Raw genomic sequence first — 25,728 nt, forward strand, 5'->3', positions numbered from 1 at the left:
TTTTCCATCACTTCAGATTCCACCTCCTCCAGGAAATCTCTTCCTGGCCAGGCCCACCTACAGGGCTCCCTTCTTCTGGCCCTCCTTTTGTGGCATTTATGACGCTGTGATAGGCTGTCATAATGTTGATAGCACCAATACTAACAGTGAATGCTTCTCAATCCTTGACACATTTGAATTTATGTAGTTCCCGTGACAGTTCGGTGAGGCAGGGACTGCTATCATCATCCTCATTTGACGTGTGAAGAAACTGAGATGAGGAGAGGTTAAATGAAGAACTTACCCAAGGTCATGCAGCTATGGAGGGATGGAGCTGGGATCAGGACCCAGGCAGTCTGACTCCACCACCCCCGCCCTTAGCGACCATGTCATGCTTCCCACTTCCCTTTCCCAGATGCCTGGCCAGGAGACAAGAGCTATGGCTTCTGCCCCTGACTGCTCATTGCACCCGCCAGCAATCAATCACTCCTGCGTGGACAGTCCCAGGTCCTTGCCTGCCCCCTGTACCCCCATCCCCAATGGACAGATGGAGATGAGAGAAAACACCAAGGGCTGGGTATCCATGCTCTATAGCGAGCTGCATTGGGGTGGGGGAGGGTGCCAGAGGGAGTTGGGGGTTGTCCTGACATCAGCCTGATTAGCACTTTTCAGCACTGAGGGTGGAGAGCAGGGTGCTGGGTGGCTTGGGGAAGAAGAAACATTTTAATGAGCTCTCTTGACAATCGGGTTGCATTATTTAGAAGGTGTGGGTGGTTAGGAGCAGGCAGGACGCTGTCTGGATTCACTTTTGTGAGCCCTCCAGCTGGTGTGGCCCATGCTAAAATTGGGTACATATGTGGGGGGCGCTTTTGTCTAGAAGCTGTATTCCTCCCCCAATGTTCCTACCTCAGGGCTCTTGGATACTGAAGTCTTCCTTCCCTCGGGCTGTACCAGCTGTCAGCTCCACTGCTTTTGAGCTCATTCTGTTATCTTGCCTCCCAACAAGCCCCAGGGGGTGCTTCAAAGGACAGTCCATCTTAGCCTCTGCCTCCCTGAGAAGGATGGGCGTGGTAGCAGCTCCAGCCAAGTACTCCAGGAGAGTTTGCCTTTTGTTCAATTTTCAGACCTTGGTGCCTACCATAGGGCCTGGTACTGGACAGGTGCTCTGGTAAATAAGTGCACAGCCAAGGGGGAGTGGATTTGGAGGGGAGAGCCTGACATGGAAACAGATCAACAGGAGGGCTATGGGGGGAAGGTATAGCTCAATGGCAGAGCACATGCCTAGCATGCACAAGGTCCTGGGTTCAATCCCCAGTACCTTCATTTAAAAATAAAACCCTAATTATCTCGCTTCCCACAAAAAAAACAAACCAAACCAAACCAAAAACAAACAGGATGGCTATGAGCATTTAGACAGTCTCCTGGCTCCGTCTGTAGTCCAACTGAAGCCACCTGACCGCCGCCTCAGTTGCCCCATTTGTGCAGCAGGCCTGCTTTGGCCAGGGCTGAGGTGGGGACCAAAGAGATGTGAGATGATCAGGTGCTTTCTTCACTGATGAGAACTTCCTTAAGGCTGACGGTTTATACTCAAAACCCTTGGTATAGGCTTTTTATGTCTACAGCCCAGGCAATTTCATCTATTTAATGAGGAGGATTCTAACTTCTTGGTTCTGACTCTAGCCAGATCGCCTAGATTTGCATCTGGGCCCACCACTTCCTCACTGCTGACCTCGGGCAACTTACTCAATAGCTCTGGGCCTCAGTTTTCTCATTTGTCAAACAGAGAGATTATCAAAGCTTTTACCACACAGGGTGGTTGTGAAGATCCAGTGATGTGGACCATGTAAAAACTACCAAAAGTAATGCCTGGGACAAACTGATGACTTGTACCCTTTGGCTGTTAGTACTCTTATCTCATGTTATACCTGCAAAAACCTCATGTCATCAGTACTATGATCATATCCCTGTCTGAACCGGATGAGGACCCTGAGGCATAGAGAAGTAAAGTTTTGCCCAATATGATCTGTCTAAAGTCCTTAGCCCAGGACCTGACACATAGTCAGTACTCAGTAAATATTAGTGTCTATTATGAATTATTCAGTATCCTAAATCTCATTAGCAATCATGAACACAGCCCCAGCTGAGAAGTAGCAGAGTCGGAACTACAAGCCATGTCTTCAGATTGCTAGCCTGTTACTCTCTCACTGTTACTCACTCACTGTACCCCAAAACCTGTCCACTCTGAGGTCTTCCACAGCCGTTAGACCACCATTTGGGGTTCTCCATCCCTTCGCCCCAGCATGACTGGAGCATGCATGCCGTCACCCCTGCCCCTGCCCTCCGCTTTGTGCTCAGTGTCACTACCCTCCCTCTGACTGGCTGCGGGGCTGGGGGGAGGGCTTGAGTCTACTGTTCCAGAGGGAACACAGGCCCTGCCTGAAGAGGCTACTTCTCTCCAGCCCCATTTCCTTTCAGTCAGAGACAATTTTTTCTGGATCTCAGGGTGGGGCCTGGCTTCTTCAAGGCATTTCCTGCCCAGGAGTTTATATTTGGCCTCAGCAAAAGGAAAGGGAAGTAGGGCTAGGAAAAGGGGGTGGTCAAAACAGGCGAGCACGAAGACTTTGCAGGTCAAGAGAGGGAAGCAGGGAGGTGGCTCAGGTCCCTTCTCTCAGGTGAGCTTGGATGCCCTCATGGGAGCTTGGGAGGGAGAGCTAAGTGCTCCTTGAGGACAGAATGCCTCCTCCCTCGGGCAGAGCTCATTTTCCCTCCTCACACCTCTGGGCCTTGGTTCCTGGCCATGTAGTTTCTGCCCTGAGGCCAGGTGTGCTGCCAGTCTGCCGAGTTGTAGCCATGGGCTCAGGTCTGTGTCCTTGTTGTGGGGATACTGGAGGAGAGGGTGGAGTCAGAGGCCTTGCATGCTGTTCAGTTGGGGAGCAAGACTTCCTGTCTAGGTGTTGCCAGAACATTCAGTAGCATGTACCACACTGCAGTGGGGATACTGAGACCGAAAGGACCCAATGCAGTGGAGCTCTAGTTGAATGGAGGAGACAAACCTATGTGCTGCTGAGAAGGTAATGGAAATGTGCAGAGAGCCACTGAGTTTAACTAAACCATTGGGTGGTAGGGAGTTGATGAGAGGTCAGGGAAGGAAGGCTTCATGAGAGGGGGTGTTTGACCCCCATCTTGATGACTAATAAGCATTTGCAGCTTCAAGTCAGGCTGGATCTAGGGGCTGGAGAGCCATAAGCACCAGGTGGAAAGCAGTCTGATGTCTGCTCTGGGCTGTGGGCAGTGAGGACCCTGTTAGGTTGAAGAATAGGAGATTGGCCAGGTCAGAGCTGGGCTCTTGGAAGGAGCTGGCAGAATGACCTGTTGAAAGGAGAGCCTGGAGGCTGGAATTTGGAGGGCTGAAGTAATCCAGGCATGAGAACTGAGAGCACGATTGGGCATGGATGACTGTGACTATTTGACAGAGAAGTTGATAGAACTTGATGGCTAAATACATGAGCGGAGAGAGGACAGACCAAGATGACTGGAGGTTTAAGCTTCAGGGTTTGGTGCCTCTAAAAGAAGGAAATCAGGAGAGCTGTATTGGGAAGTCAAGATGGGTTTGTTCTTGGTCCCCACGGAGGGTCCTCTCTTTAGCCTCCCAGAAGAGAGAGTGCAGGAAGAAGATCCCTCTCTCTACTCAGCCAGCCACTGCAGATCACACAGACTTCTGTTCCGGGTCTAGACTTTGGTGAGTGGCCATTAGAAGATGGGGAAACTGCAACTTAGACAGAGGTACTGGCCTGCCCAAGGTCACCTGAGAAGTTCCTAGTGGAGCTAGGGCCAGAATGTAGTTCTCCTGACCTTCAGTCCAATACTCTTTCCACCCATACCCCAGTGGAGAGCAGCAACATCTGCCCCAGACCGGTTAGGCTGGCATCTCTTGCCTCCAGGCTGGGGACTGGAGGGGATGGAGTAGCACGTGGCTTATTAAAACACCTGTCTTTCCCTGTCACCATGACCTTGTCAGAGCACCTGGGACGGGGTTGGGGGCGGGATCCCCTGAGAGCAAGAAAAGCTAATGGAGCCACTGATGCAGAGCAGGTGGCAGCTTTGACCTTCACTGTCACCGGGAAGCCCTGGGCCAGGCAGGAATGTCAGCTGCCTGCTTTGGCCCTGCTGAATCAAGTGCTTGCCTAGGAGACCACGGGCTGCGCTGACTCTGGACCCCAATTCTCAAGCAGCTCCAGCAGACCAGAGGCCTGGGTTAGCCATGGGCCCCTCATCACCCTCCCTCACTTACAACTGTGCAATGGGGCTTGGGCCACAGCTTTGTGAGGGAGGAGGGATATAGTTGGGGGTTCCTTGCAGAACTTCTGTCTTTATAAAAACTCCAAACAGGAACTGCCACCTCTCCCTGGCTGATCCTGCAAGGGGTCCATAGTGTCCAAAGACAAGGGACTTCCAGTCAATACTGCACCCATTCTTCCCCTCACTCCTCAGGACATCCCCAAGGTGAGCTGGGGCTGCCTAGAAGTGCCTGAGGCCCTCAGGTAAGGTGGAGGCTGCCCCTCAGGATCTCACACTTCAGGTCTGAAGTCAGCCTTTCTTTTATTGTGGAAGGTGTTCTGTTCATTGTGGGATGTTTAGCAGCATCACTGGGCTCTACTTGGTAGATGCAAGTAGTATCCTTTTCCAGCTGTGATGACCACAAATGTCTCCCGACATTGTCAAGCTCTCTTGGGGGTAAAGTTGTCTGTGATTGAGAATCCCTTTGGCCCTGTGGCCTTGATAATGGACTTGGAGTGTTAAGGAGAGACGGGTGTTAGACTGGAGGGCCACACACATGAACCGGCCACTGGCCAGCAAGAAGATTCAGCGGCTTGATTTTGTTGCCACCCAGTCCCATAGTACTATATCTTCCTGGGCCATTTGCCACCGTGGTGCCTTAGTTGTGACGGGGAGACTCCAAAAGCACTGCCCGCATGGACCTAGGATGTTGGCATCCACTATAGCTCCAGATGAGACCAGGCTCGCATCTGAACAGGTGCAACAGGGGCCCCGAGTTCTGCCCAGCGACCTAACAAGCCAGAGGCCAGCCAGTGTCCAGCACTGCCAAGATGGGCTGCTTGACATCGGCAGCCTTGCTGCAGTGCACCTCCTGCAAGGGCTGGAATGTGGGATGAGAGCTATTTTGGTCTCATCTCCCTTCCTCCCTCTGCCTCCCTCCTCTGTAAGATCTAGTTAAGAGTTGTGCTTCCAGCTCAGAGCAGCAAGAACAGGAGAGACAATGAGTGCACCTGACCTCCCAGCGGACAGGGCATCATAGATCCCCTGAATGTCTGCTCCAAGGTCAGGAGGGGAAGTCTTGGCAGCCCTAGAATCCATGACAGCTCTTAGTACCAGCCCTTGTGAAGGCCCCTCTCCCTTGGTCCCTCCAAGAGAAAGGCGGCACAGCCAGGCAGTCACCTGTTGCAGCCCGTCTGCAAAGGTCCCTGCGAGCCTGGAGGACCCCTCTGTGCAAATTCAAATGAAGCACGCCTTCAAGGGTGGAATCCAAGGCTCAAGGCCAAGTGGGCACACTTCTCAGGGCCCAGGCCCCTTTGTGTGGGAGGGTGGGAGAGTGGAAGGAGCTGATCATAAGCACTTGAGGCCATTTGAGATATAAGCCCTCTGCCAGAAGGCTGACATCTCCTTAAGCGGCATCCCTCTCTAGGAGTGGAGGTGGGCCAAAGAATGGGGCCTTGCATTGGCCAAGAGAAATGATCTGAGAAGCTGTTTGCCAGGACGTGGCAATTCCCAGGTGCAGCAACAGGACCTGGAATGGTAGGCGGACCCTCTGCCCACCTTAGGTACCAGCATGGCATCACAGAGCCCACCTTGGGAACTTGAGTTGTCACATAGACAGTGGCCCCCAGGTCCTTTTTCATTCCCCTCCCCCCCAAACACTGGCCCTTCCTTCCTGTCCTCCCTGAAGGTGGGAGAGACCAGGCTGAAACAAACCTTGTTTTGGAGACAGCCATCCTGCGGTGAGGGCCACGGAGGAGATGTCTTTCCAAATAGGCAGCTAATTAAGGTAAAGGAAACCAACACATTTGTTGAAAGCTGCTTTACAGAGTAGGTCAGCTAACTGTCTGATTAAATTACCTTCATGAACACCCACAGATGTGTCCTCTCCTGTCCTACCACATGCATTCATATCACTGTCATTGGGTCTGAAGAGAACACGGGCCAGTGATTAGAACGGATCTGAGTGTGGCCTCTTGCTGGAATTTTGCCAGAGACCTACGCTGAAGGTTTTAAGCTGGCCATGTCTGTTTAGGGCAGTGGTTCTCGATCTTAGCTGTGTTTCAGAGAGCTCTCAAAACCAAAACCAAAAAAATACCCACCCCTGTCCCCAGAGAGTCTAATTTAATTGGCCATGATTTAATTAGGGCCTAGGCACTGGCATTTAAAAGCTCCCCAGATTATAACCAGTAGTCCACGTCGAGAGGAGACTGCTCCAGCAGTAACAAGGACACTTTGATCTGGGCGTCTGTGACATCTACCCATTGCTTGTCCTGGGCCCTGGGTCTTGCCTAGCCCCTAGGCCTGAGCTGGACTTTGGGTTGGGATGGAGTGCACTGAACAAGGGCCTGGGCAGCTCTCTCACAGCCCACTGGGTGACCAAAAGGCATAAAGGCTCGACTCCCCCAACAGTGATATGAAGGGGATGGAGTTGGTGAGTGAAGAGGGTGGCTGGGTGAGGCTTGAGTTCTGGCAGCTTAGCTGCCTGTCACCCTTTATACTCCTAGCTCTCTTTCTCACTTCTCTACACTTAGGACACAGTCTGAACTGAGCTGCAAAGAGCCTGCGAATACACAGTTCAAGGATCCTTAGGAAAAGCAGCCCTCTCTAATGATCACTTTCATACATCTGCTTTCCAGACCAGACAGACCCCGGCCAGATGCACCCAGTAACCCTAGAGGTAGGCAGGAAATTTGTTAGTCCTCTCTGTATAGGTTTGGAAACCGAAGCTTAGAGAGTAAAACAAGTCACTAAGATGACTTCGGCAGCCAGTGGGGGAAGCCAGCTTGATTGGAAAAAGCTTCTTCTCCAACTCAGTTTAGGCATTATTGCACTTCGGCAGTGGGAAACATTGCTGCCTTTCTCATGGGTGTGTAAGCTCTCTCCTTGTTCACTTAGCGTTTCTCAAGAACAGAAGCCCCACTTTTCTCCTCATTCTATCTTTCTCTGCATGGAAAAATGTGCTGTGCTGAGAGGAGCCTGGGACGTGGCCTGTGTAAGCGTAGGTGTGGTTACTGTTATTGACCCCCAAAACCATCCACTGCTGCTTGGCTTTTCCTTCTCTGACTCCCTCTCTGGGAGAGCTGTGGGCGTGGCCCTGCAGCCAGATTCAACTCTGGAGCTTTCTAGTATGTCATCTCCCCCAACTCTTATGGCTCGAATCAGCTGCACCTCTCCCTAGGGAAATAGTCTGGGCTCAAATCTCAGTGGCATCCATCTTGTGCCAGCTGAGCGCTGTCCTTGAGCTGTCCTGGCATATTACCCTCACCTTGGCCAGAGCATGGCCTGCAGAATGTAGCAGTTGAAAGTGCCGGAATCTGCACATCTGGACACAGAGGTAGGACCAGGGGCCACAGACATTCCTCCATCACTCACCTCAGCCTGCCCAGTGTCACTCTTCCTGCCAGGCACACGAAGCAATCCTCAGTCAGGGCCGCCTGGGCCCCTGCCCCAGGGGGATTGACTCTACTAGGGGCGGCTGGTCACTCCTGGCCCTGGCCTGGGCAGGCTAGGACGAGTGGGAGGGATGAAGCAAAGCACCATAGCTCAGCCCTTAATTACCGAGACATACATCCCTGACTGCTCCATCTGGGAGGGAGCCTCAAGGCCACTCAGCCCTCCATGAGGTGGTATATTGTCAGGAGCCAGTGTCCCTGACATCCTGTCCAGTAAGAAGCCATTACATTCTCCAGATTCCTGCCAGGGAGGGCTGCTGGGGATTCAGTAGGAGCCTTGCTTCCAATTCCTTGGCTCCTTTGTCCTTTTTAAAAAATTATTTATTTATGTATTTATTTAAGTATAATCAGTTACAATGTGTCAATTTCTGGTATACAGCATAATGTCCCAGTCATGCATATATTATATGCATGGCTCCTTTGTCTATTGTGGCCTCTTTGAAACTTCTGCCTCCTAACCTCACTTCCTTGAGCCATGTGGCTCCAGTTCTGACAGTTATATGGGTGCAGCCACTTTCCAGACCCACAAGGACACATTAGCTGGGCCTCTTCCTCCCATTTTTCTTTTTCCTTGGGACCCTTCAGTCAGTGGGGGCAGGAACTCATCTACTGAATGCTTGATACAATGTGTCAGGTGTTTTTTTTTTCCTCTCAGGTATTTTATTTAATGCTCTCAGTAGCTATTAAAAGTGGATTCTCTTACCTCCATTTTATGGAGGAGAATACTGAGGTGTAGGGAGGTTAAATAACTTGCCCAAAGTCAGAGAGCTAGTGACTGGCAGCACCAGGATTTGAACTCAGGCTTGTAACTCCACTAGACCAGAAGGGGCTGAAAAAAGTTTTGGAGGCCTGGAGTTGGCTCCTTTGAGTCTAAGCCCTTTGTTTATCTGGCATCTGAGGGCAAGTGACATACTGCAATGGAAAGAGTGCTGGACGTGGAATTAAGAGATCAGAGTCATAGTCTCCACTGTGACACTTAACTCTGTGTGACTTGGAAAAGTCCCTTGCACCTTTTCCAGTATGCCCATACTGTAGCTTTTAAAAAATACTGATTTGGAGCATCCCACCACAGATCAATTAAATCAGCCTCCAAGGATGGGGCCCTGGGTAATTGGTATATTTTAAAAGCTTCCTAGCTGATTCTAACGTGCACCCAAGAGTGAAAATCCTTGAGCTAGGCAACTTAGGCCAGCGCTTCTAAAACTTTAACGCATGTGCAGATTACCCGAGGAGCTAGTTAAATGTAGATTCTGATTCAGTAGGTCTGGGATGCTGTATTTCTAAAAAGCTTCCAGGTGATGCTGATGCTGCTGGTCTAAGGATCACACTTTGAATAGCTGGGGGCTAGAGGGCTCTACGTGGGAATGAAAGAACTTGGCACCCACCTGAGTGAGCTGGTCCCCTTTCTGCCATCCCTGGCCAGGGCCACTGCCGGGCATTAGGGGAGCAGGAAGCCTGCCCTTCTCCCATGGGCTCCATGGCTCCAGCAGAAGCCGACACAGATGTGTAAGAGACAGGACTTCATCCCCGCACTGTCCCACCTCCTTCAGGCTAAGGAATGGCAGCCAGATGCCTCTTTCCTCCCTCCTCGTGTTCTGCTTCTAGCCATGAATGACTGAGGGCTGCAGGAGTCTTCAGGGTGTGTTGTGTACACGTCGGCCTGTCCTTGGGGACTGGCTCTCCTGCCTGGGGTGGCCATTCCAGACTTATGGCCTTTTAGGGGTCACTGTCTCCATCTGTGTCTGACTCTCTGGAAATTTCGACCTGGTCCTTCCTTTGGCCACTCCCTTTTGTCCTAATGACAGAAAAGCAGAACTGGTGGCCTGGAGGGGCTCTGAGGATGGAGAAGGGTCTTCCCCTAAGGGTGTGGTAGGAGGAGGAGACAGGGAAATGGTTGTGGCAGCCAGCTTAGCTGTGCTAGCAGCAAAACCATGTCCCTCCAATGCTCCTTGTGCTGGTGTGAAGTCCCTTTGGGCTGCTCTGACCATATCCCCTGGATCACCACTGTCCTGGAGACCTGGGTCCTTTCTTTGGCCTGCATTGCCCCCTGCCAGCAGGGCTGAGGTACTGCTACCTGGGCTCTGTGGGAACAAACCCTTTCCAGGACCTCTGAGGTCCTGGTCATTCCTAGATCTGTATCATAGGTTAGAAAGTTGTGGTAACGTAAGACACGCACATGTACACACAGATGCAAGTACAGGTGCCCATGGATGTGTGTATACAGGTGCCTGGTCCCACACTGATCCACGTGAACTGGTGATGTGAGCAAACTTGGCTGCAGTTACGGGCAAAGACAGACGCTGAGATGGCACTAACCAACACATGCACTCTCAGAAATGCACAAGTGTTCACCTCCACCCTACCCTAGTCTGCCCTCAAACCCTCAGGAACTACAGAGGCTGAAGAGCCTTCTCTTCTCCCTGTCAAATCCTCATCGGTGTGAGACCCTTGAGGAGCCTATTATTTTTTCTGACTGACCTCCACCTCCCCGCACTCTTCCCTCCATTGTCTACCCACCCAGCACCTCTGAAATACCAGTTTGTCCTTTAACTTATGATTTCTGGCTGCCAAAATTTCATCCTGCATTTCCTTGTGGGTGAGCACTGCAAAGGGAGAGCTCTTCCTGTCTTGTCAAAACCCCTGCCAGTCTCCCTGGAATCCCCTGGTCACAGGCTCTAAGGAAATGGAAGAAACATTGAGGACAGCACTCCGTGGCCAGAGCACCTCTGATGAGCCAGCAGCCTCTCCTCCCACCCACCCCTGCCATATGCCAGATCCCATGTTCCCAGCCCTACTGCTCCCTGGCACCGGTGTAGGGACTAAATTGCTTCCTGGGAGGTCGTAGGGTTCTGCTGCAGGTACCCAGCTTATCATGGCCAGGAGGGCTTCCTCTGTGGCTTCAGTCCAGCTGCAAATCTCCACTGAGGCTGGCAGGGGCATCCCACCCTGTGCCAGGTGCTCCCAGAGCAGAGGCTGGTGGCTAACCCAGCCATTGCCCCCCCAAGACTCCCATCAGCCAGCACCGTCAGCCTGACAGTCAGCATTGGGTTGTGCCCCAAAGAGGCCAAACCACGGGAGAGAGCCAGGGCAGTCCTGGGAGGCTCCTTGGGGAAGGAGGACTGGGACTTGGTGAGGGCTAGGAGAAGGAGAGCACTGGGGAAACTGCCAGGTCAGAAGGGTCAGAACCCTGAGGGGGAGTCAGAGCTTGGCGTCTGGCCCCAGCACTGCTACCGCATTAAGTGTGAGCCTGGTAGATGAGCCTGTTTGGAGACATGTCAAATGGGTATGTGAAAACCTTCTGCACAGCTTATTGTGTGTGTTCAGTGAGTTTTGGCTATCAGGGTGCTGGGGAATGTTAGGTACAATGATGGGAAAGAGAATAGTAACAGCTGAACATTCTGTACCTGTAGCTGGACTAGGATGGTCTACCTGGGCCGGGAAATTGGATGGCTCCCTGCAAAGTGGGGAGGTGAAGACAGCTGTAGCTTCATCCCCTGGCACTATTTCTTGACCCCAGATATTGCTGGGAGTTGCTGCTGCTGATGGTTCCGTTCTTGGGCAGGGGTGTGGGGGAGTGGGAGGGGGATTGGACCAGCAGGGAATGAGGCTCGAGAGGTGTCCCAGGACATCCACGGAATAGGGTCTGGGGAACAGAGGGGAAATCCTAGCTGGTTGTGACATGGAGTGACTGTGCCATCTCCTTCATGCTTCTCTTGTCATTTCCGGGTCACCAGGGCTACAGATGCCTGCCAGAGGTGCAGCAGCACACACCCAGGGTGGCTTGGCTCCAGCACCCCTAACCTCCTTTCTCTGCCTGTCTCTCTCCCCCCATTCTGTTTTAGAAACTGAGGCCAAAAAAGCATGCAGGTGGCTGCGAGCTACAGGGTTCCCTCAGTATGCTCAGCTGTTTGAAGGTAAGGCCACTCAGTTGCTACCCCTCCCTCACCTCAAAACCTGCCTTATCCCTCCATTTTTCAGTTGGAAAGTGGGGCCAAATCATATCTTTTCTCCAGCCACGCAAGATGCTTCGTACTCTGGCCCTGCTCCTGTAGTGAGAAGCTCTCTCCTACTCAGTCCTCTTTCCCACACTGCTCATCAGCTCTCCCAAGCTCTGAGGTTCCCCGTGTGTTAAAGTGCCTTGTCTCAAGCAGGGCCACTGCTTTGTCCCCTTCTGAGGACGTTATTGACATAGACACAACATGGGGGGGTGCACCTGGCAACATTGACCCCCTCTCCTCCCCACAGCCTTATTTCTCTGTCTGCCTTCATTTTTCTGTTTTTCTCTTTTATTTTTAAAAAATATTTTATTTATTTTTTTATGTTTGAGGGGAGGTAATTTGGTTTATTTATTTACTTATTTGCTTTAATAGAGGTGCTGGGGGTTGAACCCAGGACCTCATGCATGCTAAGTTCTACCACTGAGCTATACTCACCCCCCTCCCTGTTTTTCTTCAGAGTTGTTCATCCTGGCTGTTTCCACTTCCCCTCTTCTTCCCACACCTCTACTGTCCCCTGGCTTCATCCCCACCTCGCCAACAACACAGCCCTTGTCAAGCTCACCAGGGACCTCCACGTGGTCACACTCTGCAGTCCCTTCCCAGTCCTGACTTAATTTCTCCAGAGCATACAGCGCAGTGGGCTCCTCCCTGCAGCTCCTGGAGTGCCCTCTTCTCCCGGCGACCCCCCTGGCTGCTCCCAGTCTCCTCAGCCGACATAGCGCCCTCTAGCTGATCCTGACTGTTTGGGGCTCTCAGGGCTCTGTCTTGGACATTTCTTTCCCAAGAGCTCCTTGTCCAAGCGCCATCTATATTCTGATGACTCCACAGTGTCTCTCTGTCCAGACCTCAGTCCCAAGCTCCAGATTCCTCTCTTCAGCTCACAATTCAGTATCTCTCCTCAGCTGTCTGACGGATGTCTTAAGATGGAACAGGTCTAAACCTGAACTCTGATGGCACCACTGTCCACTCAAGCCCCACCTCCAACAGGGCCCTTCTCCCTCCAGAATATCTCCTGAATCGATCCACCTCCTACCACCTCCTGCCATGTTGCTGTGACCCACTCGCATGGCCTAACGCTGCAGCCTCCTTTTTTTTTTCTACTTTTTTCAGGGGGAGGTAATTAGGTTTATTTATCTATTAACAGAGGTACTTGTGATTGACCTTGTGCCTGCTAAGCATGTGCTCTACCACTGAGCTATATCCTCCCCCACCCCTCATCCTGCTTTCTTCACTGCCTCCCCTATTCTGAATGCATAGCAGCTAGAGGGACCCTGTGAGCCCCCACAGGCCTGATTGTGTCCCTCCCCTGCTCTGCTCTGCATTGCTCCTCCACTGGCTTCAAGGCACACTCAGAATGAAGTGAGCGCCAGCCCTCTGTTCTGGCCCACAAGACTGCATCAGCCAACTTCCACATAACTCCTCTCCGCTTCGCTCACTTCACTCTGGGCCCCTTTCTACCACTCACACTGGGCTCTCACCCTCCTCGGAGCCTCAGTTTTAGTCCTGCCTGGGGGCTTTCTCCCAGGCTCTTTGCATGGTGGGCCCCTTCTCCCACTTCAGGACTCTGCTCAGAAGTCAGCACCTTGGGAAGTCCTGTCCTTACCCCAGGCTTGTATCTTTGCCAGCGTTTATAAGTACGTATTTCATTTCTCTCACATACTGTTTACTGTCTGTTGCCCCCATAAGAGTGTGAACTCCGTGAAGGCCTGGATCATTTTGGTTTCATTTTCTGTTGTATCCCCAGAGCCTGGCACAAAGTAGGTGCTCAATTAATATTAATAAATGAGTAAATGGGCTTGTTTTACCAGTCAGGCAGAGAAGTGTGGGATGTCGGGGATGCTCTCTCCCTTCCCCCACTCCTTCCTCTCTCCCCTCCCTTCCCCAAGCTCCAGGGAGTGGGTGCCCTTGCTCTGAGAAGCAGGGAAGGCGAAGTGTCATATGGCTGCCCACTATCCTCTGTCCTCTGTCCTCACTCTCTCCCTGCTCCCCACAGTTCACCATGGCCAGGGAGGAAGGGCTCTATCTGAGCAGTCCAGGATGCAGAGGGGACTGGAGGAGCTAGGGTGGGCTCTTGGCAGCCCCCCAGTGACTCAGGCCTGCCAACCTCCATGGACCTGCCTCACCGATGGATGGGTCCTTTTGTCCAGCTTGACCTTCCTGGCCCCTACTTGACCTTCCCTCAGTGGCCAACCATGAGCTCCACGGCCCCTCTCTTACTGCCTGCCTGCTTGCCCACTTTCCTGGCCCCCTTCTTCTCACTCAAGGTCACTGGCGCTGAGTGACCTACCACCCTCGACTCATCTTGGCTTTTCTCTGCCATACAGATGGTTCGTTCCCCCTGGATATTGGCTCTGTGAAGAAGGACCACAGTTTTCTGGACGAAGACTCTTTGGGAGCCCTGTGCAGGTAATGGGGCCAAGGGCCAGGCCTGGGAGGTCAAAGGCCTGGCTTGGGACTTCCTCATGGGAAAAAGCAATCCTCATTCTCTCTGACAGAGGAAGAGCCTGCCTGTGATCAGAGTTCATCTGCTGCAGTCACGCTGTTCACTCTGTCTTCTGTGTCTGTGACATCCTCACCCACCCAGTCACTAGAAAGCCATGGTCTGGCCTCAGTTCTTTTCTCCCTTCAGTTAGATCCTCCAGACATTCCTCGGATGTGTCCCCTCTCTACTTGTTTGAGGCCAAACCATTCTTGGATCCATCTCTGCATCCCCACTCCTCGCTCTGATCCAGCATCCCTACACCCACTGGAGTCAGCTTCCCAGTGGCAGCTTTTCTGCTTCAAATACGTTGCTGTCTGCTGGGAAAAGTCCAAAGCTTTGTTAACATGACACACAAGGCCTTTTGCAGGCCAGCTTTTTTTCTTTCTTTTTTTTTTTTGTGATGGGGAAGGAATTAGGCTTATTTATTTATTTTTAATGGTGGTGCTGGGGATTGAACCTAAGACCTCATGCATGTTAGGCACATACTCTACCACTGAGCTATACCCTCCCCACTGCAGCCTGGCTTTGATCGACCTTATCAGCCTGTCTTCCCCTGACATACATAGAGGTCTATTTACTGACTGTTTCCCTCTCTACCTTGTCACAGGCTCTCATCAAAGCCTAGGATAGGAATCTCTGTTTCTCTCTCCCTCCAAATCCTATTTCTGTTCTCAGGGAGACCTTCTCTGACTGCACCCCCTGCCTTGATGGAAGTTCCTTATCCCACCCTCTGTGTGCCTGCTGTGCCTTCTGTCTCCTCTGTCCTTGAACCTGTCCCATCTCTGTAGTGTTTTTTTTTCCACATCTGTAAGTTCCCAAAGGTCAGAGGCCATACTCTCCCCAGCATCATGTCCATCACTGAAACCTTCATGAAGTCTGGGACTTGGGACAAGTTTTGATGTCTTGGACATGGAAAGTAGTGGATGGTGTCTGGGGAGTATCTCAGCAGGCTCTGCCCTGCAGGCTTTGAGGGTTGAGACCCTTGGGTGAACCCTGCTTCATTTCCTTGCAGGAGGCTGATGACCTTGAACAACTGTGCCTCGATGAAACTGGAGGTTCATTTTCAATGCAAGCAGGTGAGTCATGGCAAGTGTGGGGTCTGTGGTCTTGTGGTGCTGTGGGGAACCCAGGACAGCCACAGACCACTTATAAACTGAGCTACAGGGTCCCCAGGAGTCTAGGCTGTCCCAGAGAAGTGCCTTGTTTCAGCCTGGGAGTGGGATGTAAGGGGCTTTAAGAGGCTGCTGGGTTTTGGCGAGTCTGGTCTCGAAGCCAGGGTGTGAGAACAAGTACCCTGTTCCCTGGATGGCCTCACCCACCCTCCTCTGCCCACCCTTCCTTCTTGAGTTTACAAATAACTTGACCTAGTGGTGACCATTCCTCAGGGAAATCCAGCTGCCTACACTCCCTGCTCTGTGATAGCAAAAATTCCTTGACTAGGGAGTAGAGACAGAATAACGTGATAGAAAAATATGGCCTATATGATCTTAGAAGTCAGGGTCCCCAACCTGACCCCCATGAGGTCTTATCAGCTGAGCTTCATTTTCTCCATTTCTACAGTGAATTGCAGGCAGCATTCATAGCCTCCAAAGGCCTTGCTGATGCGGCCGGATCGGGGATTGCAGAAATTGAGAGGGCTCTTGGTCTGCATGCGTCCCTGGAATGTGGGCCGGATGACCCCATCCTTCTCTGGGGTCAGGCTTTGTGGATTTTCTCTGGGGCTTTTTCCACCAGAGGCCCGACGTCGGGTGGGTCAGCCAAGTTGCCCAGCCCTGGCCCCAGAAGCGGGAGACCCCTAGTGCCTGGTTCCGGCTCTGCACTCACTGCTTGGTGACCTTGCACAAGCCTCCTCCCCTCCTGGGTCCTCAGTTTCCCCACTTGGCAAATTGGAAAATTAGAAAATCTAAAATCCCCTTCTAGCTTTGGCATTCTGGGATTCTAATCTGAGACTATAGCCTAGAGACTTGGGAGGCTGCTGAGGACAGGAAGTCAAGATGCTTGGATTCCAGCCCTGTCTGTCACTGCCACTAACTTGCTGCCTGACATTGTATGACCTTGGGCAAATGGCTTCTCCTTTGTCTGGGTTTCCCTATCTGTAGAACGGGGAGGGATTAGATTGCTTAGATGACCATCACCCTCCATCTGGGCCTTGTCTGTGACTCCGGGCTTTTTCCAGAACTGCCAGAGCCAGCTTCCCCTTCGAGAATGTGTCCTAAGCCAGAGAGCAGAGCCCTTTGCCTCAAAGTCCCCCAAGAGTTTGGAGGCAGAGAGTGGAACCCAAGCACAGGCTTGGAGGCTGGACTTCTCTGACCCAAGCCTGTGGTGCTCTTCCCAGAATGAAGACTCAGAGGAGGAAGAGCAGTGTACCATAAGCAACCACTGGGACTTTCAGCGAGAAAGCAAGTGCTGGTCTCGTGTGGGCTCCTCTGACCTGCTGACCCCACCGAGCCCTGGCCTGCCAGTGACCTCCAGCTGTGAGAGCGTCCTCACGGAGCTTAGTGCCACCTCCCTGCCAGCCATCACTGTGAGCCTCCCGCCCGAGCCAGTGGACCTTCCCTCCCTAGGCCGTGCTCCCAGCTCAAGTGACCGGTCCTTCCTAAGCCCCTCTCGGGGCCAGGAGGCTCCTCGGGGCAAAGCCAAGAAGCACCGTTCCCGGAGCTTCCTCAAGCACCTAGAGTCTCTGAGGCGGAAGGAAAAGGGTGGCAGCCAGCAAGCAGAGCTCAAGCGTAGCTCGGCCACCTCAGAGAAGGCCACCAAAGCCTCCTCTTTTAGAAGTCGCCGTGGCTTCCTCTCAGCTGGATTCTACAGGGCCAAAAACCAGGCGGCCACCTCAGCCAGTGGTGGTGGTGCTGAGACTCAGAGGGCCTGGGAGGCCTTGCCTGTGGCCACGTTCCAGCATCCTCAGCGGGCGCACCGTGGTGACTGCCTGGTGCATGTGCCCAGGGACCACAAACCAGGCACATTCCCTCGCTCCCTGTCCATTGAAAGCCTGTGTCCTGAGGATGGACACCGCCTGGCAGATTGGCAACCAGGTAGGCGCTGGGGCTACGAAGGGCGCCGGGGCTCCTGTGGCTCCACGGGTAGCCATGCCAGCACCTATGACAACATGCCCGAACTGTCCCCAGCTGAGCCTGTCCTGGCTGGGGCTGAGGCCGAAGAGGAAGAGGAGGAGGGTGGGGACAGCTACACTCACTTGGATGACATCCTCCAGCATGTGTGGGGGTTGCAGCAGCGAGTAGAGCTCTGGTCTCAGGCCATATACCCAGACCTGGGGCCTGGAGATAAGGAAGAGGAAGAAGATGAGGAAGAAGAGGAGGAGGCCACTTCATCAATAGAAATAGTCACGGGTGAAGAGGAAAGTCGGGCTGAAGCTCTGGCCCAGGGAGAGGCTCCAGCCCACAGGGAGTCCTTAGCCCCGGGCCAGGTGGATGTCCAGCTAGGAGTCCCGGCTCAGGCTCAGGCTCAAGTCCCAGCTGAGTCGGAGCTCCGGGCACAGGCAGAGGCTGAGGCCCCGAGCTTGGCCCAGGATCCTGAGCAGGAGGCAAATTCAGGAGGGGAACCCACTTCTGCCTCCAGCCTGTCTGTGGAAGAAGGCCACTCCATTTCTGACACTGTGGCCTCATCCAGTGAACTGGACAGTAGCGGGAACTCCATGAACGAGGCGGAGGCCACAGGGTCCCCGGCTGGACTCCAGGCATCAGCACCCCGTGAACGACGAGACTCAGGTGTTGGCGCCTCACTGACCAGACCCTGCAGGTGGGAGTCCAGGGTAGGGGTGGGAGCAGTGACCTCTGTTGTCTCTCCCCACTCCCACTGTGCCTCCCCCATCTCTTCATCTCTTCGCTTACCCTTCTCTCTCCCTTCCCTTTCCTGAAGCCCATTTATTAGTCACAAGGCTCAGGAGCAAGTTCTTAGGGGCTGGGTGATTGCCTGCCAGCAACCAGGCCCAAGAGAGAAATAGAAAGAGTATAGGACTCAGGATTCCAAAATGTGAGGTTCAGGACCTGCCTCTGCTATGGCCTTGTGCAAACTGTAGCTCTTTTGGGGTCTCCATTTCCCCATGTGTAAATCAGAGGCGTTAGAGGAGACAGTCTCTGATCCCCAGCTTTGCTATCCTGGGCTTCTTACAGCAGCACCTCCACCGCAGTCTTGAAGGGAAGGGGGGCTGGGACTGCTTGTGGGCAGTAGGTGGGCCTGAGATCTGTGCCACCCTCCCTGATAGCATCTGGGCTGCTGGGTAGCCCTAGAAACCCAGACTAAGCTTTCTCCACCCTGGGGCCCAGTAGCATCAGTGACAGTGGTCCCATCTCCATGTATGTTCTTTCTTTGGCAGGAGGCGGGAAGGGGGAACCAAAAGAACACAACCTTTTCTAAGGTTTCCCCAAACCTGTTCCTCTGGCCTTCTCCGCCCCCTCACTCCTCACCAGGAAGCTCCGTTGGCACAGCTTCCAGAACTCTCACCGGCCCAGCCTCAACTCAGAGTCACTGGAGATCAACCGGCAGTTTGCCAGCCAGATCCACCTCCTACACAAGGGCTCGCTGCTGCGGCTCACCGCCTTCATGGAGAAGTACACTGTCCCCCACAAACAGGGCTGGGTCTGGTGAGTCCTCCTGGGCCACTGTGGTGGCACAGCTGCTCTTCCAGGGCATGGATCCCTCCCTGCCCCCACTGCAGGGCCCTGGGAGGGTCCCCCTCAGGAGGTGGTACAGGCAGGTAGAGCCTCCAGGCCAGTGGAGCAGTGGGAGGTACTAGGAGGCTGGAGAGGTCACCGTGGCTCCAGGCAGCATGTGTACATCTGTGGGGGATGCACATGGGAGTCACAGGAGTATGTATGCCACGAGGGAGGCAGGGTGGGAGTGGGGGTCCCCAGGTCCATGAGTGGTACCTCCTCAATCCCAGTTTCCATGCTGCCACTAGCAGGATTATCCTAATATGCAGCTTTGGTTGTCAACTTCCTGACACACCCTCCTGTGGTCCTCCATGGCCAAAGAAGAAGGTCCTATTTCCTTCCTATCATGTTCCTTTAAATGTTATGACCCCACCTCTTTAGCCTGCCAGTCCCAAGCAATGCCAACACATGGCCAGTGGACTGGTCACCCTTCTCTGACTGTGCCACATTCTTTTCATGCCTCTTTGCCTTTGCCCATACTGCTCTTTCTACGTAGAATGTGGAATACCTTTTTCCCATTTCTCCTCTGGGGCAATGCCTACCCATCCCTCAAGAGCCTGCTGAATTTCTACCCTCTCTTTCCCTGACCCACTGGGTACAGTTTCCCTCCCTCATGAGTCTCCCCTTAAGTTTTGGCCCACTCTGGCCAGAGGTATTATCACTGCCTGTTGTGGCAATCGTCTCCTTGACCAGACTGAGAGCTCCTTGTGTCTCTGAGACTCCCTGGGAATGGGCCCAGAGCAGGTGCTCAACTGTAGGTGTATGTTGACTCTGGGGACATGGTATGTTTCTGCCCCTACTCCCCACCACCTGAGTCCCCTGAGACTGCCGGCAGAGTCTCCAAGTTGTCTCCAGTCCTACCCCATCCCCCTTTCTGATCTCTGGTTACTCCTCCAAACAGGTCAATGCCCAAGTTCATGAAAAGGAACAAGACACCGGACTACCGGGGCCAGCAGGTCTTTGGGGTGCCACCCCTCATCCATGTGCAGCGTACTGGCCAACCACTGCCCCAGAGCATTCAACAAGCCATGCGCTACCTGCGCAGCCAGTGCCTGGACCAGGTGAGGGCTTCCAGGGCACATGAGGAGAGATGGTGCTGGGAAGGAAGTCCAAGGCTTCCTTGGACTGGGGAGTTGGGGAGGGGAGCTGCTCTGGGCTTCCCCCTGGGTCGGGCTGGCATGCTAGAGACTTTGCTTATCCTCAGGAACGCCCAACAGGGATGGACCTGAAACCTCCTTCTGTCCCACTCTGTGCCAGCTCTTTTATGGCCCAGGCATAGTAGTCCCCATCTTCCAGGAGCCCGCCTTAGCCTAGGTCCTCCTTTTCCTACTCATCTCCACACAAGCCATCTTTCTCCTTGGCCTTGGGGCTGTAAAAATTCTTCTCTTTTGTTTTGCCATTTCTCTCCTGCCCTACCCAGCAGGAAGCCTGCCAGTCTTGGAAAGCTCTGGTGGGGAAGGGAGGGGGGTGCTACACTCTTGACCCTCGGTCCAGGGTTGGCCTCACAGTCTCCCTCCCACCCCAACCTGTCTCCCTCCCTCCCTCCCCTGCATGGGCCAGGTGGGCATCTTCCGCAAGTCTGGAGTGAAGTCCAGGATCCAGAACCTACGCCAAATGAATGAGACTTCCCCTGACAACGTTTGCTATGATGGCCAGTCGGCCTATGATGTGGCTGACCTGCTGAAACAGTATTTCCGGGATCTGCCTGAGCCTATCTTCACCAGCAAGCTCACTACCACTTTCCTGCAAATCTACCAGCGTGAGTCCCCTGACCCGATCCCCAATAACTTGTTCCGTTCTCATTCTCCTTGAATCCCAGGGCTTGTGAATGATAAACCTGGCGTAGGCAAATGTAACCACACCCAGAAGCTCGTTGGAAGATTTACTATCCCGAATTGGAAAGGTCCTTGCAGAGAGACCACATTCTATTCCCCCACACCCATTATATAAAAGAATAGACTGAGGCCCTGAGGAGAGGCAGGGACTCACCCAAGCTTACACGTCACCTGAGACCCGAGTCCACTTTTGTCCTTCCCCCTCACCAACTTCCCTTGGGACCACTGTACCGTCTGCATTCCTCGAAGCAAGAGGCTTGCTGCCAGAAGCTCTAGGGGAATAAGGAAGCCCTTCTGCCGTGCCTTTCTTACAGTCCTCCCCAAGGATCAATGGTTGGCAGCTGCGCAAGCTGCCACCTTGCTGCTCCCGGATGAGAACCGAGAGGTGCTGCAGACCCTGCTCTATTTCCTAAGTGACATTGCCTCTGCTGAGGAAAACCAGATGACAGCTGGTAACCTGGCAGTGTGCCTGGCACCCTCCATCTTCCACCTCAACGTCTCCAAGAAGGATAACCCCTCACCCAGGTGAAACAGGGCAGGGCATGGCTGGGCTAGGCAGGGAGGGTTGGGGCCCCGTTGGATTGTTGGCCCTTGATGGCCGGCACTGCAGTTCCCAGGTAGCACCACAAGAGGTCAGCCTGACTCCTCAGGGGCCCAGGGAGGCTTGGATGCTGTGAAGCAGGTCCTTCTAAAGGGCAGCAGGTTGTTTTGTGTTTAGAACTGGCAAGTGGGCTTCTGGGGAGCTTGTCTTGTGCCCTTGTGCCATCCTCTCCTCTCGGCCCTTCCCTCCAGGATCAAAAGCAAACGTAGCCTGATTGGCCGGCCAGGCCCTAGGGACCTGAGTGAGAATATGGCTGCCACCCAGGGCCTATCACACATGATCAGTGACTGCAAGAAACTTTTCCAGGTGAGTCACTCCAGACCCGGGAGAACCATCAGGCCTAATCTTTGTGCCCTAAGTCAGAGTTAGGGTCCATCTTGATGCATACTCCTTGACCACCCATTTCCAACTCTTCCCCTGCAAGGTTTCTCATCCACTGCATTTCAGTAGCCAGGCTTCTCCAGTCCCTTCAAATGAACCAGACAGACCCCAGGGGCTCTGGGACCGGAGGTCCCTGACCTTCTGACACTCCCCACGGCCCCCAGCCTGGTGTGCATGTGCCCTCCCAGGTGCCCCAGGACATGGTGCTGCAACTGTGTAGCTCCTACAGTGCGGCCGAGCTCAGCCCTCCGCTGGCTGAGCTGCGGCAGGCCAGAGCCGCTGGTGTGAGCTACATGGAAAATAGCGTCCAGGAGCTGCTACGCGATGCTGCCGAGCGCTTCAAGGGCTGGATGAGTGTGCCCGGGCCCCAGCACACGGAGCTGGCCTGCAAGAAGGTGGGTATCACGCGGCCCAGAGTTGCTATGGGGCCAGGAGAGGGCCTGGTGCAGATTAGTGTGTGTGTGTATAGGGATCCCCAAAAGAAGGAGCTGCCCTGCCTGTCTCGCTGTGCTTCTGTCGGACACTTGGAGAACATCAGGCAGTAGAGCAAGTACCTTAAGGAAGTGGGAAGCAAATGAGACCAGAGATCTCTCTCAGGAAGCACCTGCCAGAATTACCTTCCAGAAGTCCCCTCCGGACCCATCATTACTTCTAGAGCCTCACCTGCCATCCGTCCCCATGGCACAGTCACGCTGAGCTCCTTACATTTTCCCCTTTGTACTTCTGCCCCTGCTGTCCTCCTCCTGGACTGACCTGCCCCGAGCATTCTATTTCCCAAGCCTCTTAAGCCCCAACTTGATATGCCCCCTCTCCATCCAGAGCCTCCATCCATGCCCCAGGCTGGAGGTGACATTTCTTTGTCCAGCTCTTGACACTAGGTATGTCCTTTCTTGGATTCTGATTGTAAGACCACAAGCCAGAGGTTGGCCATGGATAAACCAGTCACAGTAAAACCTCCCTTAGATGGTGGGGCTGAGAAGCTTGCACCTGAAAAAGGCTCAGGAAGTGGCCACTTTTGTTGCAGTGCACGCATTCCACTTCCTGAGCTAAATGGGGAGTTCCTTGAGGACGACTGCCATCTTCTCTTCCTGTTCAGTTCCAGAAATTCCAAGCACAGTGCCCATTTCACGGAAGAGCCTAGTAGGCCTCAGAAAATGTGTGTCCCATCATCTCTCTGTGCTCCCGAGCAGGTGGAGGAGCAACAACCCAGAAAGGAGAAAGAGGACAGGGAGCGCAGGGCTGGCCTGTCTGGATTGGGCCAGGGTTAGTGGGGTGGCCGTGCAGCCTTTCCTTGTCCGAGGCCGGAGTGAGGGCAGGCCAGGGCCAGAGGGTCGAGTGGGGCTTCTCCAGCCCTGACAGCTGTCCCTGTCCCCACTCCCGTGGCTCACAGGTATCAGACGGACACCCTCTGCGTGTGTGGAAGGCATCCACGGAGGTGGCGGCCCCTCCGGCTGTCGTGCTACACCGTGTCCTGCGGGAGAGGGCCCTCTGGGATGAGGACCTGCTGCGGGCCCAGGTGCTTGAAGCCCTGATGCCAGGGGTGGAACTGTACCACTACGTCACCGACAGCATGGCACCCCACCCCTGCCGTGACTTTGTGGTGCTCCGGTGAGAGGCCCTAGCTATCACCCTGCTGTGCTTGAGGGGACCAGGGAGGTAGGATGGGAACCAGCGCCAGGAAGCTGAACATGTCTCCCTTGTCCCCAGGATGTGGCGCTCTGACCTACCCCGCGGGGGTTGCCTGCTCCTCTCTCAGTCCCTGGATCCTGAGCAACCTGTGCCGGAGTCGGGGGTGCGGGCTCTGATGCTCACGTCCCAGTACCTCATGGAGCCCTGCGGCCTAGGCCGCTCCCGGCTCACTCACATCTGCCGTGCTGACCTCAGGTACCAGCCTCCTCAGCCCAGGCGCTCTCCCACCTCTGCCCTGTGCCACTGATCCCCGGTGAGGGGAGGGCAGCAAGTCCTGGCTTCCTTGTCCCTGGCAAGGGCTCCAGGGAAGAACCCCTGGCTTATACCTGCCTGCTTCTACCTCCCCAGGGGCCGTTCTCCTGACTGGTACAACAAAGTCTTTGGGCATCTGTGTGCCATGGAAGTGGCAAAGATCCGGGACTCCTTCCCTACCCTGCAGGCAGCTGGACCAGAGACAAAGTTGTGAGCCTCGGTCTGCTCCCAGGGTGGCACCACCCAAGCCCTACTCCCCCAGCACCAAGGCATTAATCAGGATTAGTGGGGGGATGAGAGCAGAGCCTCTGCCCCCACCACAATGGATGCCACTTCCAGGGGCAGAGGCAAGCCTGTGTGGTCCTCCTTACTTCCTGAAGCTCCTCCACACATACATGGGAGGAAAAGAGAATTTCAGTGTCCAGTCTTTACTCCACCTCTACCCCTACACCTGTGTTCTGCCCTTCCGGGAGAGAGGAGTCATTTTGGAGCAAGAAGAAGGCTACTGCTCTCCAGGTCTGCAAAGCCACCAGTCGATCTGAAGCCTTCCTGGATCTCTCAACCTGCGGGGCAAGGAGGCAGAGAACAGTGTGTGCTCCCAGCTCTCTGGCGTTCTGAGAGGCCAAGCCATCCTGTTTGGTGCCAGAGTCCCTTTGAAGTTGGACAGGAGGTTACGGTCCTGCCTTTGGGCCAACATTGGCTTGGAACTGGCTTATACAGAGAAATTGGGCTGGAACAGATGGGCACAGGGGCAGAGCACAGGGTAGCCCCAGCCCTTGTGAGCTGTCTGATTTGTGTATATACGATGCTGACTTTTATGAGGCTCATTTAAAGAGTGGGCGCTGACAGGCCCCAATAGGCGACATGACAATTTTGGGATAGCTTGGGATGTGAGAGTAGGGGGGAACCTTCCTTCCTCAGGTCTCAGGAGACCAATGAATCAGTCTCCCCAGACTCGGGCCCCACACTTTATCTGCCACTCCCTGCGGTCTTGTGCAGCTGTTGCCCACACACTGCCGTGTCTAGAAAGTAAACACCCTTGCTCCTACCACACAGGCCTAGCAAAAGCAGATGGTGAGAGGAGACACTATCCGTGTCGGTGTCCCTTTTCCTGCTTTTACATGACAGCCCCTTCCTCAAGCAGAGATCTGGCCCCTGGTTCAGGTGGCCAGGCTGCCAGATGGAAGGGCCTAATGTCATCTCATCCCGCCAGGGCTTGATCCACACCTGACCTAGCCCACCCACCAGCCATCTTGGTTCATGTAGAGAGTCGAGTGCCCAACGCCAACTGGTGCTTTATTATTATTTTTTGGCTGAATAAACTGTAGTGGGATGCGTTCCAGCCAACCAGTTGCAATTTTTAAACCTATCTATTTTATTTGTAACTATAAATACTGTACAGTCAGAATATAAAAATGTACTTGTATATATATAGTTACATATATATATATACACACACACACACACATCTATATATACACACACACATATTCTATCATGAATGTACCATAGTCTGTGGGTGGGAGCAGGGGTCTGGAAAGCCTCAAGGGGCAGGGCACTTAAGATGCGACAGGGGAGGTGGAGAGCAGGGTCCACGTGACACCCCCCACCACCGAGGAGCAATAAAGCATTACTAGAGATGTACTCTCTGTCTGTGTAGCTGTCTTTGCTGAGACGATGGGCTAGGGACCAGGGGCAGGTTACAATGCAGGCTCAGTGTTAGGGTCAGAGGCTGTGAGCAGTACCAGCATAGGACTCAGGGAGACCGCAGGAGAAATGGGGAAGGGCCTCAGCCGTTCTCTTTGGGAGGTGATTTGGGGGTGGGGCAGGTGGGATTCTGAGAAGCCAGGGCTTGGGCAGAAGCTGCAAACCCCATTCCCTGACCTGACCAAAAGCCCTTATCTGAGCAGCCCACAAGCATGACCTCAGGCATCCTGACGAAAGCCCTATGGAGAGATTGCCCCTGGCTACGCTCTCCTTACTTCCCCTGCTGCACACAACCCAGGCTGAAAGATGAAGGGTGGAGACCCAGCCTCAGGAGCCTTGGGGACCCTGTTCTACCTATAAGCCAGCCTAATACAGGTCTGAGTGCTTCAAGGCAGCCCCTGGTC

General features: G+C 53.8%; 1 protein-coding gene across 3 annotated transcripts in view; it reads left to right on the forward strand.

Annotated features, from left to right (window-relative positions):
- STARD8 (StAR related lipid transfer domain containing 8) overlaps positions 1-25,261 on the forward strand; it is a 73,599-nt gene extending 48,338 nt beyond the window's left edge. For 2 of the 3 annotated variants that reach the window (XM_031675241.2, XM_015248680.3), the window contains 13 exons: positions 11,552-11,623; positions 14,032-14,113; positions 15,202-15,265; positions 16,525-17,945; positions 18,617-18,790; positions 19,761-19,920; positions 20,420-20,618; positions 21,009-21,219; positions 21,487-21,601; positions 21,841-22,071; positions 23,067-23,284; positions 23,384-23,560; positions 23,714-25,261. In XM_031675241.2, the coding sequence (XP_031531101.1) occupies positions 11,552-11,623; positions 14,032-14,113; positions 15,202-15,265; positions 16,525-17,945; positions 18,617-18,790; positions 19,761-19,920; positions 20,420-20,618; positions 21,009-21,219; positions 21,487-21,601; positions 21,841-22,071; positions 23,067-23,284; positions 23,384-23,560; positions 23,714-23,831 (3,242 nt within the window). In that variant the 3' untranslated portion in view covers positions 23,832-25,261. The remainder of the gene's footprint in view (positions 1-11,551; positions 11,624-14,031; positions 14,114-15,201; positions 15,266-16,524; positions 17,946-18,616; positions 18,791-19,760; positions 19,921-20,419; positions 20,619-21,008; positions 21,220-21,486; positions 21,602-21,840; positions 22,072-23,066; positions 23,285-23,383; positions 23,561-23,713) is intronic. The other variant, XM_031675242.2, reaches the window with a different exon arrangement.
- The last annotated feature ends 467 nt before the right edge of the window (positions 25,262-25,728 follow it).

The sequence above is a fragment of the Vicugna pacos genome, chromosome X, assembly GCF_048564905.1.
Source record: "Vicugna pacos chromosome X, VicPac4, whole genome shotgun sequence".
Classification (NCBI taxonomy): Eukaryota; Metazoa; Chordata; class Mammalia; order Artiodactyla; family Camelidae; genus Vicugna; species Vicugna pacos.